The sequence below is a fragment of the Hyperoodon ampullatus genome, assembly GCF_949752795.1.
Source record: "Hyperoodon ampullatus genome assembly, chromosome: 9".
Lineage (NCBI taxonomy): Eukaryota > Metazoa > Chordata > Mammalia > Artiodactyla > Ziphiidae > Hyperoodon > Hyperoodon ampullatus.
The window spans coordinates 52,341,634-52,360,730 of record NC_136922.1 but is presented as its reverse complement, the minus strand read 5'-3'; the positions used below and the strand labels follow the sequence as shown (position 1 = coordinate 52,360,730).

General features: G+C 39.7%; 1 protein-coding gene across 1 annotated transcript in view; it reads right to left on the bottom strand.

The window, feature by feature from the left end:
* CDK6 (cyclin dependent kinase 6) overlaps window positions 1-18,020 on the bottom strand; it is a gene marked incomplete at its 5' end in the record, with an annotated part of 220,368 nt that extends 202,348 nt beyond the window's left edge. Inside the window, one exon of the mRNA XM_079711768.1 lies at window positions 17,788-18,020. Coding sequence (XP_079567894.1) covers window positions 17,788-18,020 — 233 coding nt within the window. The remainder of the gene's footprint in view (window positions 1-17,787) is intronic.
* Between the last annotated feature and the right edge of the window lie 1,077 nt (window positions 18,021-19,097).

Below are 19,097 nucleotides of genomic sequence, written 5' to 3'. Positions count from 1 at the left end.
ATCAAACTGAACTGCAAGTAAGTTTACTGCCCATCAGAACAAAGTTCAACATTCTTTAAAAGAATGGAACAAAATCAAGCAGTCAACATTGTAATATTCACAATGCTTGGCATCCAATAAAAAAGTATTAGATATGCATGCATATAGGAAAATGTAGCCCATAACCAGGAGAAAAATCAATCAACAGAAATAGACCCAGAAATAACACAGATTATGGAAGAGCAGACAAAGACGTTAGAGTAACTATTATAAATATGCTCAAAGACTTACAGGAAAACATGAACATAATGAGAGGAAAATGGGAGATATTTTCAAAAGAATCAAACTGAACAAATGCCAAGATAGACTATATGGACCAAAACAAGTCTTAAATTTTAAAAAGGTAAAATCATATAGAGTTGTTCTCCGATCACAAAAGAATTTAATTAGACAGAAAGGTATTTGAAAAATCCTGTATATTTTTGGAAATTTAAAAACACAAATCTAAATAACTCACAGGTCAAAGAAGAAATCACCAAGATAGGGCTAAAATATTTTAAATCACATGAAAATGGAACCACAATATGTCAACATTTGTGGGAAGCAAATAAAACAACATAAATGCTTATATTAGAAGAGAAGACGAACTTCCCTGGTGGTCTGGTGGGTAAGACTCTGCACTCCCAATGCAGGGGGCCCAGGTTCGATCCCTGGTCGGGGAACTAGATCCTTCATGCATGCCCCAACTAAGAGTCCACTTGCTGCAACTAAGAAGTCCACATACCACAACTAAGAAGCTTGCATGCTGCAACTATAAGCCCACATGCTGCAACTAAAAGATCCCACATGACACAATGAAGATCCTGCGTGCCATGACTAAGACCCAGCGCAGCCAAAATAAATAAGTAAATAAATATTAAAAGAAAAATGAAGAGAAGAAAATTGTAAAAACAATGAACTAAGCTACTATTTTAAGAAGCTAAAAATAAGAACAAATTAAACCCAAAGTAAGTAGGAAAAGGAAATAAAACTAAAAGTAAATATCAGTGGAATAGACACTAGACAAATGATAAAGAAAATTAATGAAACCAAAAATTGGTTTATCATCAATAAAACTGACAAAAATCTACCTGTATTATCAAGAAAAAAAAGGGAGAACATACAAATTATTAGTATCAGAAATGAAAGGTAGGGGAGGGACTTCCCTGGTGGCGCAGTGGTTAAGAATCCACCTGCCAATGCAGGGGACACAGGTTCAATCCCGGGTCCAGGAAGATCCCACAAGCCGCGGAGCAACTAAGCCCATGTGCCACAACTACTGAGCCCGTGCTCTAGAGCCCGTGAGCCACAGCTACTGAGCCTGCATGCCACAGCTACTGAAGCCCGTGCACCTAGGGTCCGTGCTCTGCAACAAGAGAAGCCACCCAATGAGAAGCCCACGCACCGCAATGAAGAGTAGCCCCCGCTCACCTCAACTAGAGAAAACCTGCATGCCTAGAGCCCATGCTCCGCAACAAAGAGTAGCCCCCGCTCGCTGCAACTAGAGAAAACCCGCGCACAGCAACGAAGACCCAATGCAGCCAAAAATAAAAATTAAAAAAAAAAAAAGAAATGAAAGGGGGACACCACTACAGACTCTACACATTAAAAAGATAAGAAAATAAAGATAAAGAATTTATGCCAATAAACCTAAAAACCTAGGTGAAACATATGAAATCCCTGGAAAACACAAGTTATAAAAGTGATTCAACCTACATGGGCCCATGTCCCTTAAGGAAGTAAAATCTGAAGTTAATAACTTTCCCATAAGGAAAATGACTTCACTGGTAAATTCTATTAATTGTGTTAAAAGAAAATAATACTAATGCTACATGAAATCTTTCAGAAAGTCTTTCAGAGAAGCTGGAAACACTTATTAACTCATTTTATGAGGCCAGCATTACCTCCAAACCAAAACCTGAGACATTATGAAAAAAGAAAATTATAGAACAATATCCTTCATGAACATAGATGTAAAAATTCTTAGCAAAATTTCAGCAGGCAAAATTACAAAAACAATTTTCAAAAAGAAGAAGAAAACAGTTGGAAAACTTATGCTACCTGATTTCAAGACCTACTGTAAGACTATAGTAATCAAAACATCATGGCATTGGCAAAAATACAGATATATAAATCAATGGAACAGAACAGAGAATCCAGGAAAAGACCGAAATTTATATGGTCAATTGATTTGTGACAAAGGTGCAAAGGTAATTCAAAATGGAGAAGGCACAGTCTTTTTAATAAATGGTGCTAGAACAGATGGATATCCATATAGGAAAAAGATGAACCTTGACTCTTACCTCAAGCCACACACAGATTTAACTTGAATGTATCATAGCCTTGACATAAAAACCAAAACTATAGAATTCTAGAAAAAAACATGAAAAAAATCTATGTGCCTTTGGGGTAATCAAAGATAGGAAACAAAGAAAGCATAAACCATCAAAGAAAAAAATGATAAACTTTGGAAAAATTAAAATCTCCCCTTTGAGAGACACCATTAAGAAAATGAAAAGGCAAGCCAAAGACCTGGAGAAAATATCTGCAATACATACACCTGACAAAAGACTATTCCAGAATACACTAATAACTCTTACATTTCAATAGGATAATCCAGTTTTTTTAATGGTCAAAATATGTGAATAGATACTTCCCAAAAGAAGGTAAGAGAATGGCCAATAAGCAAATGAAAAGATGTTCAACAACACTAGTCATTAGGTAAATGCAAATTAAAACCACAATGTGGTATCAGTTCACACCTAATATAGAATGGTTAAAATTAAAAGGACTGACAATACCAAGTGTTGAGTAGCATGAAAATCAAGTGGAACTTTCAGATATTGCTGGTGGAAATGTAAAATGGTACAACCAGTTTGGAAAAGTTTGGCAGTTTCTTTGAAAATTAAACACATATTTGCCATACAAGCCAGTAAACCACTTCTAGATATTTCCCCAAATGAAATGAAAGCGTGTGTCATATCAACACAAAGATCTGTACATGAATGTTCATAGCAGCATTACTCATAATAGCCTCAAACTGGAAGCAACACAAATAACCATCAACAGGTGAATGGATAAACAAATTATGGCAAATCCATATAATGAGAAAGAACGTACTACTGACAGAGTCAACATGAATGAATCTCAATCTGTGAAAGTCAGATACAAAAGAACGCAATACTGTTTAATACCATGTATATGAAACTCTAGAAAGGACAAAATCTATAATGACAAAAAGAAGATTAGTGGTTGCCAGGGGTCCAGGTAGAGGAAGGAGACTGACTGCAAAGGGGCCTAAGGGAACTTTTGGGGTAATGGAAATGTTTTAGATCTTGATTGTGATGGTGGTTTATATGAGAGCATAAATTTGTCAGACCTCATAAAAAAACACACTCTTAAGATGGATGTTGGGCTTCCCTGGTGGCGCAGTGGTTGAGAGTCCGCCTGCCGATGCAGGGGACACAGGTTCGTGCCCCAGTCTGGGAAGATCCCACATGCCGCAGGGTGGCTAGGCCCGTGAGCCATGGCCGCTGAGCCTGTGCGTCTGGAGCCTGTGCTCCGCAATGGGAGAGGCCACAACAGTGAGAGGCCCACGTACTGATAAAAAAAAAAAAAGATGGATGTCTTTTGGGACTTCCTTGGTGGTGCAGTGGTTAAGAATCCACCTGCCAATGCAGGGAACATAGGTTCGAGCCCTGGTCCAGGAAGACCCCACATGCCATGGAGCAACTAAGCCTGGGCGCCACAACGACTGAGCCTGTGCTCTAGAGCCCATGAGCCACAACTACTGAGCCACGTGCTGCAACTACTGAAGCCCACGCGCCTAGAGCCTGTGCTCCTCAACAAAGAAAAGCCACCACGATGAGAAGCTGGTGCACCGCAACAAAGAGTAGCCCCTGCTCACCACAACTAGAGAAAGCCCGCATGCAGCAACGAATACCCAACGCAACCAAAAATAAATAAATTGATTAATTATTTTTTAAAAATGGGTGTCTTTTACTGTATGTAAATTATATCTCAATAAACTTGATTTTTTAAAAAAGCAAAAGAATATCCAAACATTACCAGGCATTTAAGGAATCCAGCAACAGGAAAAACAAAAAAGTTAGAAACAAAATGCTGACTAAAACAGAGGTAATATGGAGAATTTTTTTCAAAATGTAGAGCAATTCAAGAACATATTACACCCATAAAATGGATGCTTTTAAAAAAACAAACAAGCAGAGAACAACAATAAAAAAGATGGTGTGAGGTTAAAAATATAACCACAAAAAAAGTAAAGTCAATGGATGTTTAGAAAATAATATAGAAGATTTCTTTAGAATAGAGCAAAGCAAAACCAAAAAAAATAGAACAATTAGAAAATAGAGGAAAAGAAGGTAAGAGACATAGAGGTCAATCTGTAAGACTGACCTTTAAGAGACTTAGAGGTCCCAACTGAAAGATAGCATCTGACTAACAGGAGAAACTCAGAAAGAAAGAACAGGACAAATAGAGAAAGAAGTAATTTTTAAAAATAAAATAAATACGCACATAGAAAGATCCCAAGGAATGCCCAGCAAGTTGAACTTAAAAAAGCACCACACCAGGCTTCTCTGGTGGCGCAGTGGTTGAGGGTCCGCCTGCCGATGCAGGGGACACGGGCTCGTGCCCCGGTCCGGGAAGATCCCACATGCCGCGGAGCGGCTAGGCCCGTGAGCCATGGCCACTGAGCCTGCGCGTCCGGAGCCTGTGCTCCGCAACGGGAGAGGCCACAACAGTGAGAGGCCCACGTACCGCAAAAAAAAAAAAAAAAAAAAAAAGCACCACACCTAGTCACATATTTCTGAAGAACACAGCCTAGCAGCTTCCAGACAAAAAAAATTCACTAAAAACTAATTAGAAAATCATATTGGTAGATGATTTCTCATTGGTAACACTGAATACAGAGAGAGCAATGTTCTGTGGCAAAATTTTTCATCCTAGATTTCTAAAAACAGTCAAGTAATAATCTAATGAGAGGTTCAACAAAGATGTTTCCAAATAGGTGAGGATTCAGAAAGTCTACCTCCCGTAAACAATTTCTTAGGAAGTTACTCACAAATGTACACTAGCAAAAGAAGGGTGTGAATCACTAGAGGAAGAGACAAGATGCAGGAATGAGTGGCTCTAAGTCAGAGGAGTAGTGAAAAAAAGTCCCAGGAAGACAACTGTTCATCAAGCCTGTAAATAACCAACCCAAAGTAAACCAAAGCTTCAGAGAAACTTCAGGAAATGGGGCAATTCAACAGAAACAGATGGTACCATCGAAGTGTTTGAAAAGAAAAAGTTTAGGCTGTGATAAAGGCAAACAGTACAAGAAAAACAGAAAGGCAACTATAAACTCCAGGAAAAACAAAGCAACACAGAAAAGTCATAGTTTGAAAAAGCAGTACACTAAAATAGGGTGTAATTTTTTTAAAGTGATGCAGAATAAGAAAAGAGAATCCAGATGTCTTTATTTAAGAAAGAAGGACTCCTTCAGCCTCACAGGGTTATAACATTGAACCTACACTTGTGGTTGCAAAACAGAATGCAAATGTTTAACAACTCTAGCAAAGTAGCTGATAGAAGTTGTGATGTTAAAGGGAGTTACAAAGGTAGAGGAAAGGTTAGGGAAATAAAAAATTCTTCTCTTACTAAATGCCGGATCAAGAGATACTATCAAAAGAGAAAGAACAAAAAAATGACATTTAAGGATATTACTTTAAATCATTATAAAAAATAAAAATATCCCTATATAACAAAAGATTAGGGAGATAAACAGGGAGTAGTATTGATGAGCTAAATCTTCATCTTTCAGAGTAGGAAGTCAACAGTTATTATCTGAAGTTTAGATATCAAGAAATAGAGCATAGCATATTATCTAGATTTACAGGCAAAAGAACTATCAGAAGCACCAAAAATAGAGTTAAAAGAAGTTGTATCTGAGTACTGGGAATAGGGATAGGTGGGACAGGAGCCTTGTTTTTTATCATATATTCTTCTACACTAATCACCAAGCACGAATGCCATGATTACCCAAAAAAGGGAGGGCACAAATTCTTTAACATTTTCTAATAAGAGATGGTATATGTCCCATCCCCTTGAATCTGTGGGGCTTTGAACTCACTTTTAACCAGCAGAACATGGCAAAAGTAACACTGCCTGTTCCTGAGGACACTGAGTGGCTTTTGGAGCCATGAGTCGCCAAGTAAGTCCAATTACTCTGCAGCCTTGATGCTGAGAGGAAGCCCAGGACACACGGAGAGGCAAGGTGTAGGTGCTTTGATCCACAGCCCCAGCTCAGGTCCTAGCCTACATCAACCAGCTTGCATGAACACCAGACTTGAGAATGAAGACATCATCTTAAGATGAATCAAACCCCCAGCTGCTGTGTCAACTCCAGCTGAAGCCTCAGACATCCCAAAGATTAACCATTCTCACTTTAATCTGCTCCCCAGCCACTGAATCCCTGAACGTAAGAAAATGGCTGTTTTAAGCCCCTAAATTCTGGGGTAATTTACTACACAGCAATATTTATCAGAACAATTTCTTTAACAGAAAATGTAATTACTTTAAATAAAAAACGACAAACGACTCCCTTGGTATTGTACTTGAGTAACAACTCCTTGCAACATACCTGACAATTGACTGGGACCACCACAGATTTTCACCCTATTCTATCTTTTCCTATTCTATTCCATTCCATTCTTCCCTATTTTCCTTTCTCTTTCGCTTTTTTCTCCTTTTCTTTCCATTATTATTATTAGTAGTAGTAGTCATAACTAAGTAATGTCAGACTCCTCAGATGATGATAATCAACTGATCTAAGCAGAAAAGAAAGGTGCTTGGAATGGCAGCACCAAATAGGAGTATTGGGACAAGGTTCATGATGGGACAGCCACTTGTAAGGACAGCTACAGCCGCTTATACGACTTTACAACTTATGTCAAACTATTTAAGAGAATGTATGTCAATCCTTTTTATAAAATTTCACAACCCAGAGAATCTGAAACTATGTCTTAAAATTCCCACCAAAACATCTAAGTCAATTCTGCCGCAAATGGTACGACCATATAAAATGCCAGTTAATATTGTTTATATAAAATTATGTTCACAATTGAATGAAAACATCAGTGGAAGAATTAGTTCAGAGAGGATATATCTTAGTGTCCAGTCTACTTGCTAATCATTAAATTATTAAATAACTCCTAATCGCTAAGTCATAATTTATTACTATAATTATTAGAGACTACATAATCCTAGAGTTTTAAATGCAATACTAATGACTGAAAAGAAAAATAACATATGTGCTAAATTTTGGTGTTAATATACACTTCTAGGGCTTCCCTGGTGGCGCAGAGGTTGAGAGTCCGCCTGCCGATGCAGGGGACGCGGGTTCGTACCCCGGTCTGGGAGGATCCCACGTGCCGCGGAGCGGCTGGGCCCGTGAGCTATGGCCGCTGAGCCTGCGCATCCGGAGCCTGTGCTCCGCAACGGGAAAGGCCACAACAGTGAGAGGCCCACATACCACAAAAAAAAAAAAAAAAAAAAAAAAAAAAAATACACTTCTACTCTCACAAAACTTGTGTAAAAGAGTAATCTTTGCTCACAGTTTAATTATTCAGTAAGTCACTCAACAGATATTTATGTGCCAGGCACTGTTCTAGATATTGAGGATAAAAGCACTGAACAAAAGGAACAAAACTTCCTGCCCTCATGAAGCTTATGTTCTAATGGGTAACTTAATTCTATATTAATTCATGCATTACTTCAACATATTTGAGTGCTAGGCACAATGGACAATGTAAAGATGACTAAAATAAGGCTCCCAAGAAAAAGCAATCATACAACTGACATTTTATCATTATGGAATTAAAAGAATGATAGTCTGAGTTTACTTATTCAACAAGCACTGGCTGTGGTCTTTCCAAACATGCCAGAATTTTCATCTACTTTCAGATCCCTAGGTTTCAAATTCTGAAGTCTAAGAAAATTCAGATTTACGTAAGCGATGCCAGGTTCTGTCATTGTTTTACATCTTCACCATACACTATCTCTCACCCCTACCTCAACTTAGCTCATCTTCTGCCACATTCTTCCCTCCTTTTAATGAGCATGTGGTCCTTTCAGTTCATAAGATACATCTCTTGACCATTCTCTACTGGCCTAATGATGGTTTCACCTCTCAATTTTATTTCAGCAACTAAAGTGGGGAAAAAAAAACTATACCATTCTTCATAAACAAAGATGCGACTCTTGACTCATCTCAAAAATCCTGTTTTTCTAGGATCAGGAATTGGTACCACCGAATCAACCATGCTTTTGTATAGTTCTCCTGGAAACCAATCCCATCCCTCTGAGTCAATCTTTTTCTCTTTGCAAAACTAACTGGTTTAGTTGAGGACCCAACTGGCAGCACCAACCCTAAGTTCTAGTCTAATGAACTCTTGGTTAGCTAAATTACCACTGATTAAACTTCATGGGCTTCAAATAATTTGTAATGACTAAAAGGATGTCACAACTCTTTTTTGTGTCTTAATACGTAAGAAGTGTGTCATTTCAAAGAAGGCATGCTGTCCTAGTTCTTTAAGGGGACTTCTATAATTTAAATACACTTCATTCATGATCAGCAACAACAGTCCATTCTAGCCCAATCTCTAAATCTATCTCTTGGTTTCTTATGGCTCAACAAGAAAATATCCCATTTTTACCCAAGGCTATTTAATAACTTCTTTAGGTGATTCTACACAGTTGGAACATAGATGACATCATCTAAAACTCTCAGCTTGAAACTACTCAGATAGTTTCTTGATTTCCACCAGAAAGTTTTAAAATGTATTGGTCAGGGCTTCCCTGGTGGCGCAGTGGTTGAGAGTCCGCCTGCCGATGCAGGGGAAACGGGTTCGTGCCCCGGTCTGGGAAGATCCCACATGCCGCGGAGCGGCTGGGCCCGTGAGCCATGTCCGCTGAGCCTGCGCGTCCGGAGCCTGTGCTCCGCAACAGGAGAGGCCACAACAGTGAGAGGCCCACATACCGCAAAAAAACAAAAAAACAAACAAATAAAATGCATTGGTCAGAGACAATAACCTAAAATTTGAAATGCAAAGATGTCTTTTGTTTTTCTTGTTCTGTTGTTTTTCTTGTTCTGTTGCTGAACAGGGTTAAGTGTTAACGTTCCCAACTTTACACTTTTATACCTTCTAAAAAGAAAACATTTTAGGAAAAGTAAATGTTTTATACTAATCATTAGGAGTACCTAACACAGAACTTTTTGAGATTACTTAGCCATCAAAGGAAACAAAATAAAAAATATATTTCACTAGAGATTACTGCCCCTGAAAGAGAACTGCTTCCTTTCTGTGGACAGATCTTAATGACTTAAACACAGAATATATGAAACGAAATTTGAAATGTCATAAGGCAGTCATGCCATAAGAGCCTCAGAAAACAAACAAGCAGAAATTCCAATGTGTAACCTCAAAAGGAATAATTCTGTTTGAGATTTTGAAATTAAAAAAGAGAGGGAGAAAGAACAAACAAAGAATTCAACTCTTCTTTGAGTTAATTTGAATAGTGAAATAAAAAAGAAATCATCAAACTCCCAACAATTTTGACAATGTGTTCTCAGGAGTGCTATGTCCTCAGACCTGCCCACAATAAATCCATTAGTGAATAGGATACAGTATTGGGTAAAGGAGACACAAATTACCAATACATAGATTAAAGATTGTACTTTACTATAATTACTATAAATCCAATACTTTTCAGAAATACCGAGTTCCATTCACACTTTCACATTGTGGAGGGGGGGTGATGAAAGCACTACCAATCAGCAACACAGATATCTGTGTACATGTCAGTTTCCTCCACAAAATTATAAACTACTCAAGGGCAGAATTTGTTCTGTTAATATCTTATATTTGTGTAATAGTTGACCTTCATAGACATAATTCCATTTGATTATAGTAACTCTCAGGTCAAAAGAGTTGTAATAATTTCTATTTTATTGTGGGAAACTCCAGGTTACTCAGCTAATAGACAGAGGAGTCAGAATAGAATCAATTATTCTCTTAGTCCATGACTGGGAACATATTTTAAACTTATTACAATGGGAAATTTCAAATATATACAAATGAGGAGAGAATAGTATAAAGAACTTCCACAGCTTCAACAATGTTCAGCTTGTTTCAGCTCTACCCCATTTTGAAACAAATTTCAGAGTTAATACCATTTTGGGGGTAAACATTTCAAGATGTAGGTACTTTCTGTAATCACTGTCAATCATGTTTAACAAAATGCTTAATATGGCAGATAATCAATAAATACTTGTAGAAAGCTATAGATCTTACATATGCTTTCAGACATTTTTACCCAATTCTGACTAAAAAAAAATCAATTCTGAATTCCTAGATGACACATACTCATTCATTCATTCACAGATATTTATTCTGGGCTACAAGATGCTGGCCACCACGCTAAGTGCTTGGGATACAGCAAGGAACAAGAAAACAAGGGTTTTTCCAGTACAGAAAGCCAAATTAGTGGGGGAAAAAAGTAAAAGAATTCAAGCAATTGATTAAAGTATATCCAGAATACCCTACATTCTTACATTAAAAAATGTGCAAACCGTTTTCAACTTTTACTGAATGTGTGCACATTTCCTAATGTTAATGTCTTCTCTACAGTATGTAAATTAAGTCCAAGACTGTACAGTTAACTATGGGAATTACTTAAATTTTAAAACTCACTTTAATATAAACTATAAAGATTGGAATAAAACAAAAATGAAACTTTCTCTTTTCAGTATTTATTATTCCCAGGAAACCAAGTAAGCATAACCCAATATACAGATCCATTTTCCCTCTTTATTTGACACTCCTTAGTATTAACATTCATGTGATGGAAATAATCCACGTGGCCCCTTACTTAGTAACTGGACATCCTTTCCATTATTTCATTCACTTGTTCATTTATTCATTTTATTTCCACTGGATGTAGAATGTAAACAGACATGACCCAAAACATTCCCTGCCTCAAGGAGCTCACAGCTGGGGTGTGGAAAATGGTGGATGAGGGGAAGATTAATATTATATCTTAAATAACAGACACAATAATATTAAAGAGCAGACATATACTAAGTGCCATAAGGGAGGGCCAAAGTTGTCAGGGCTCAAAGGAAGCAGAAATGAAGGTATTAAGGAGTACACCACAAACACAAAAAGGTGGCATTAGAGCTTGGTTCTGAAGGATGCTTCAACAGGTGGAAAGAGTGGTACAGGGAGGAACACTGTGTACACATTCTGAGATCAGCCCCAACCAAAGTCGAAGAGGTGATGGCAAGGAGCACATATTTGTAGGGGAAATGAACTAGTCAGTCTGACTGTAGGATACATGCAGCAAATGCACACGAAGAACACGAGGAAATCCTATCAAAGTTGAAGCTAGTACTGAAGATGAAAAAATGGACAGTGACAGGGAAAATTTAAAATATCAATAAGTATTTGAATGCTCTTATTATATAGCCTTGGTATACAGATACTGTACAGTTAATACCAATAATCTCCCAGTGTTTAGCCGGAGATAACTACTAATGCTATATGCAACTCTAAAAGGATGAAAAGTTCTCATCTAAGGGGTTTATAATTTAATTTACTCTACATCATTCATTCAGGAAACATATTGGGCAACTAACAGTACGGACTGTTATTTAGGAATATAAAAGATACATACAATCCTTGTCTTCAAGTCAGCAAACATAAAATCATTAAACAGAAAATACTTTTCTATCCCAAGGGAATGTTTTCTAATATGCAGTGACCATTAGTCATCCTGTCCTGTTAACACTGGATATAAACCTGCATTTGAACCTTAGTTATCCTCAGTTTGTATCTACAATGCATATAACTAAGGAATAAAATAGCTGACTAAAAATAAGACAATTCTTTTATGCATTTACAAAACAATTCCTACACAGGCCAAAGGGGGTTGGTTTAGGTTAAACCTAAGACACTCTTCAATGATAAAATTCTTATACTGTGATTCTAACTCTGCTGAACTAAAATCCTTTAGGAAGGGTAAATAGGAATCAATAATTAAAATGGCTACTTAAATGACAAAGTCAGTTATTGTCCAAATTTAGGTAAACTACTAAGTGTTTAATAATGATTCCATCCCAAATGGACTTCCAGGCTACTACTGCACACTCACACAGATTCCTGCCACATGCCTTAAGGTGCCTTTATTTCACCTCAGTGGAGAGCAGTTACATGTGCAGCTGGTAAAACAAAATCAAGTATGGTAGCACATTGGTGACATTCAAAACAACTGCCCAGTGGCTCTTATAAAACTCCTCCCTCTGACTGCTCACCTGCCTGTCCCAGTAGACTTAGCATCTACAGACCACCACTCAAGTGGTAACCTTTATGTAGGCAGGCTTGTTACCAACCACCTGTGTCCATTTTCAGTGCTACCTCCTGGCCCTTGAACACAGCCCAACATTACCAATACTACCTTCTCCTACTGACACTCCTCCTGCACCCAGATTTCATCCCTGCCATGTTCTACCACAGCAGGAAGCTCACAATTAATTTCCTTCCTAAGAAGACTGAGAAGTTTATCTGAACTTCATAAGAAATAGAAATCGTGTTACTAGTTCTTCAAGAAGCATGGGTAAAACATATTTGCTTAGGTGTCTAGAGGTTGTTATGCTACCTGATTTTTAAGTATTATGGTATTTATTTCACTAAATGGGTATTAGATGCCAGAGCCGCAATATGTAATAGCTCATTCATATGACGAGTACCAAGCATTTAGATGTTTTTAACTATTCTCTGTCTAAAATGAATTCAATATTATTACTTAATTATTTAACTACATTATTTACCCATATTATTATTTAACTCCAGCTATTTAAATGATCATAGTTATTACCCAACTTCCTTAAAAGCAGAATTTAATGGATAATCATCACACTTTTTACAGAATTACTTCAGTAAGGCATACTGCAGAATTCAGGAATTTCCTGAGTTGATATGTCATTTATTCCTGGCAAACTATCACCTTTGTCTACATATAGCTCATATTTTCCGAACTAGAAATGTACTCACTTGAGTTAACTTCTTCCACCAAACAAAAAGAATTATTTTAAAGTTGCTACTCAGATTTTAGAGAAAGTCAACGACTTTAAAATGGCATGACAGACAAGCTGCCTGACCTCTGGCCTTTAGGTTCTTTATGTATAATATAAAAGGGTTGAAAGACTTCCAAAGTATCTTTCAACCCTAATATTCATGAGTTTCCAACGACACAGTGTGAGTACTGGATGTTTCGTTCTTAAAAAACATTCCTAGGAAATCATCAATAGTGAGGCATATTTTTTTAAGGGTAATTTACTTTTAACAAGGAGTCTATTTTCATAGATATCCATTTACCCTTGTCTTAAACATAAGAAAACACACCAAAAGATATTCACATTTATACAAGTTTCCCTTTTAGAAGCCATTTTCTCTTTGATAGAGAACTTCTAGTAATTCCATGGTGATAATAGTTGTGTAAAAAGGATGCAGTGCAATCAATGGCAACAATTCAGCACTACCAAGTTCTTCTGCAGGAACCAGAACATCATTGTGAAAATGTGTATTTACTAAATAAGCTCAATAAATTGGGACCTTCTCAAGGAACTGTTAGAGAATGAAAGACCAAACATATTTTTCACATACTGACATATAAAAAGATAATTTAAACTCCTGCTTTTCCTGCCTTCACTGAAACAAGCCCTAATAAACATATTATTCACCTACAAAACAACACTTTTATTCAGAAGGATTCCCATGAACTAACCCACCTGAGGTTATGACCTAATAATCATTGAGCTGCACGCATTTTTCTGGCGTTTTTAAGAAGTGATTAAATATGCTAATAATCAAAATTTAACATATTTAGACACAAGTTTACTCACTGAAATACCATGAGTTTTAGTTTCCTGAACCAGTACTTGAATTTGAATTACTTTTACTGCTACACTAACAAATTTAATCCCTGGAGACAACACTGATAGCACTTACCAGGACTTTGTAATGACATGATACTATCGTGTATCGGGGTTATGATGATCATCTTATTTCTTCAAAAACAGGGGAATTACTTGGGAGGAGTAGCCAGGTATGATTTACCCAAGTATCTTTCCCAGCACCTAACCCCATGGTTTTTAAACAGTAGGTCCTTCCTAAATCCTTGTTGAGTAAGTGGAGTTCAAATGTTCGTATCTATTAATTACATGTCAATGTCTTCTTATACAGATCTCTTTGTATGTGCCTAAAGTGAAATTTAATCCCCCAAAAGCATTTGATTCTGATTAGTGTTTTAGTTATCTAACTATTCAATCAGCAAATTCAGGGTAACCAAATTACCACAATTATTAGTTGCTCTGAAAAAAATGCTTAGCTTAAATATAGCAAAACAAGCCAATGGAAATAAAGAGAACTGAATTTTTAAAAAGATAAAAGAACTGCTCATCCCATTACAAGGTTAAGTTCTGTAAATGTAGAGACTTTTTTGACTTGTTCACTGATGTATCCCCAGCTTCCAGCAGTGTCTGGCAAATACTGGGCCCTCAGTAAATATCTGATGAATGAACAGATTGCTGATAAAACATATTATTTAATCTACTATATATATTTAGTTCAGAATGTAAAATAGGATTCATTTGTGGAGTGCAGAAGCTCTAATATAAGCTGATACTGAAGTCTGATTCTGGCAAAATCTCCAGGATTTGGGATTACCAACTGCAAAATACAAGTAAGTCTACATCCCAGACACTGACTGGCTGATCAAGCCTGGGCCTGGGATATATCAAGCACAGGTAAGCAAGAATTTCAAGTTATTATCCCTGTGCATGCAGGCAGTACCAGTGCCAGCAATAACAAGACAGTTTTTCTGGCAAATACATCAAAATTAAATCTTAAACTTTTGAAAAATGAATATGTTTATTATGCTCCTTCAAGCTTAGAGGCTTAACTATCTGTGGGAGGTGCCTATGATCATGATCAATTACTTGTGACTTGAAGGCACTTATTAAGGCATCTGCCCTTTTAAGAAACCTTTAAAGAACCAGCCATAGGACTGTAAAACGGATCCTGCGGGACAACAATAAATCATAGGTTTGGGGGCCCAAATTTGACAACTCTCCCTTGGAAGGAAAGAATTTGTTGTCACCTGTCCTTGACTTCCTGATCCTGCCTGAACAAATATCAGCATCCTCTAAAATCTGAATTCCTAGTCTAGCTAAGTAAGTCATGGGGGCCAGTAATTGCCCCAAGGCAGAAGTGGAAGAGAAGAAACAGGAAGGAAACAAAACGGAATGGAGATCTGCAGCTCGTGAGGATGACATCATCAATAATTTTCTGAAGTGTCACTGAATTTCATGGCATTTGACTGATGGTCTTTTCTGACAAACTACAGTCTCATTATATTCAAGCAGCTTCTTGGTTCCAGAGCCTGTAATGTCTGGGTTTGAGTATGACTTGTTCTACAGGAAAGGTCAGGTGAACTGAGGCCTTACTGGGAACTTTCTCCATGGCAAGGGCCCCACTAACCTGCCTGAACACAAATGATACGTGGACATTTGAAGCATTCTTAAATTTACTAAGTGTTTTCATATACACTATCTCAGTTTCTCCTCACAATTCTTAAGAGGTAGATGTCATCATCACCACTTAACATGTGAAATAGTTTTAGAAAATGATGCCTTTGTCTTCAACTTGTAAGTATAGTCTCCTAAAATATCTCAGTATAGAATCCAAGACATGGGTTAGTTAGAAATCTGTAAAGGCATGCCAACCTCAAGAGAATAAATCAAGAGAATAAGATGGATTAGCCAAAATCTACCAGCACAATGACAAGAACAACCTTCCTTTGTCACAAGAATAAATTGTGCTTTTTAAAGGATGTTACACCGGGGTGCCTCTGTAACACTGCTACAATTGGAAGAACATGATTTTATTTATATACATGATAATCATCCTTAACTGGACACTATCCAAAGGTAACAGACAAAATAAAACAAGAACTTTGGACCTACAATTCTAGTGGTGGAATTCACCCTTTGGGAAGTGTCTAGGTGATTCCACTAGGAAGATAACTAAGTTACAGGGGACAAAATGTACCCTTAACTCTTCTCTCCAATATCACAAAGACTCCCCAAAAGGGTTTTTGTTGTTTTTCAACAAAGAAAACATACACACAAAAGGTTATCTATTGCTTTTATTTATAATCCCATCTTCCTAAAACACTGATTCCCTCAGTCTCATTATCTTTTGTCCCTCTCTTCTTTACTGGCTAAAATAGAGGTTTATTAGGGTCCTGTCTTTACAGCCGTTTACTACTTTATTTATGTATTTATGATTCTTTGCTGCCTTCTAGCCTGAGTCTGACTGTGTCAGAAACAAAGCACAACACAAATCATCCAACCTGGGATAAGAGGAGACAAGCTGAAACCTCCCAGGAAGATTCTGTAGACACTTGGGCTCCCTGAAACTATAGAGGGCTTGGTATTTCAAAGGTCAGCCTTGGGTCTCTCCACTTTGATGACTAATGTTAAACTGTTTGACCTTTTTACAAAAATATTTAGCTGTGCTTATTTACATAATTTCATCCACAGCACACATACAGTAGTAGACACATATTTGTTGAACAGAACCCCTAGACGGATGAGAAGACAGGAAGAAGACCTCAAGACCTCCTTTTTCGAACATACAATCTTAGGAGTTGAGAAAGGTGAAATCACACCCTGATTTGTAGAAGTTTCTGGGCATTCCTTTTCAGCTTAAAACTATGCACCTCTGTTTTAAAAAGAAAAGGATGACACACCACACAATGTCAAACACACAATGGGGAAATTCCAGGATCACTAAGAAAACATCATTATCTTAAGCGACACACACTTTGGTTTAATACTGGTTACCACACAAGAGAGGCTATAAGTACTAGTGACTCCTCACCCACCAGCACAACCCACCCAGGAAAAGCAAGGGCAGGACCTTTAGAATCTAAAGATTCCACAACCTGCACTCACATCTGACCCTTTGGAGAAGGAGTCTAAGGACTATGCCGGCCCAGAGACATAAAGTAATGCAAACAGGTAACATTTTGGGAAGAAATTTTTTAAATGACACAAACTGGGCATCAGCACTGAAGTCCTTAGACCATCAGAAATCCTTATTATTATGCAACGTTAATAAAAAGAAACTGTAGGTATGACTGGCAAAACTATTCTTAAAAGTTTCTGCACTTTTAAACCTTATTTCTACTAGGCCCCGCCAATAAAGTTTTCTTTCTACTAATTATCACCATATCCTCAGACCTCTCGCTCATTCTCTCAAAATTTCCCCCAATGGCCATGGAAACCATGCTGGGGCTGGAGGGGCGCGTCTCAGGTTGGCTTGTTCTGTCCCTAAAAGACGCCCATCTTTCTGGATCCCTTTCAGGGTGGGCAGGGAGAAAGCACTTAGAACTTGCACAGCGGCAAGGAGGCCTGCGCAGGTCACATTTTATGACTTGTCTTTCTGTTCGCTGTCTGGCAAGGTCACCGGCTCTGGCTCGTGGCTCTGTCGACAAAACTTACTCTCACTCGGTAAGGTCAACGGGTCGCGCCGGGCCTCCCTAGCCGCCCCCCTGCCCCGCAATCTTCGTGGGCCCCAGGATCCCAGGCCCGGCCCTCCCACGGCGCGCGGCCCCCGACGGCGCGGGCGCCGCTCCACCGCTCACCTGACCACGTTGGGGTGCTCGAAGGTCTCCAGGTGCCTCAGCACCGCCACCTCGCGGATGGTAGACAGCGGCATGCCCTCCTCGCCGGTCTGCACTCGCACGCGCTTCAGCGCCACGAAACGGCCTCCGTTCTTCAGGTCCCGGGCCTTGAACACCTTCCCATAGGCGCCCTCCCCGATCTCCGCCACGCATTCGTACTGCTGGTCGGCACGGCTCAGGCCGTCCTTCTCCATGCCGCCCGGACGCCGCCCGGCGCGGCGCCGCTGGGGCGGGCGGGGGGCGCGCTCGGCTCGCTCGTGGCCGCCGCTCGCCTCCTCCCGGACCCCCCGGCCCGCTCCCTCGCGCCCTAGAGCTCGGTCTCGCTCTCTCTCACCCCCGCCGACTACCGCGGTCCGGCGCTCGGACTCTCGCGGCCGCCGGGGCTGGATGGAGCGACCTCCCCGCGGGCGGGCGCAACCCTGGTGCCGCCGCTGCGAAACTCCGCCTGCCGAGTCGCCGAGGAGCAAGCCGATCCCTCCTCTTCCCTCCCCGAAGCTCAGTCCTCTGTACAGACACCAAGGCGATTACATAGTCTTTGCCCGAGCGCGTCTCACTCCACAGTCCTTCCACCTAAAAGAGGAGACGGGAGGACAAGAAGAAAGTGTAATCAGACATCCCAGGCGCCTTCCTCGGGGTTCCTGTAGACACCCCTCCTCCTCCTTCACGAAGCCCCCTTCGCTACCCTCTGTGAGCTCCTGCCCTCTCCCAGGCCGCTTAATCCTTCCTGGGTCCTCCGAGAAAAGCGAAGTTACTTTTCTTTCCCTGCAGAGCTGGAGCCGTCTTCGCGCGGAGAGGTTGCAGGGGCCCCTCGGGGATGAGCGCGGGGCGCGAGACGCAGTGGAACGAGAGGGGGCGTGCCAAGCAGCCCAGAGTGTGCCGGGAGCGCGGGGGAGGGGAGGCGCCGGGCACGTCAATGTCACGGCTTAATATTTATCCTTATATCATTGTGCTGTGCTGCTACCCTCCCCGCCTGCCCAGGCCTGGAGGTGCAGGGAGAGGGGCTTCTGGGGTGCCGTGGGGCGTTTCGGGGTCGTGCACAACCTGGTGTGGAGAGACCGCGGGTCCACTGGTGTGCGGCCGCAGAATGTGGGTGGGGGCTCCCAGGACCCTGTAACCCGAAGCTGGGAGTGTGCGAGAAGGGGTGGTCAGACATCTGCTCGGAAATTACTTCCTTTCTTTCCACTTTCAGTTTTTCTACGAGGACACATTGTAAAACGACTTGCACACACAAATGGTCTTTTTAGGGTAAAGGAATCTGGATTGGAAGCGGA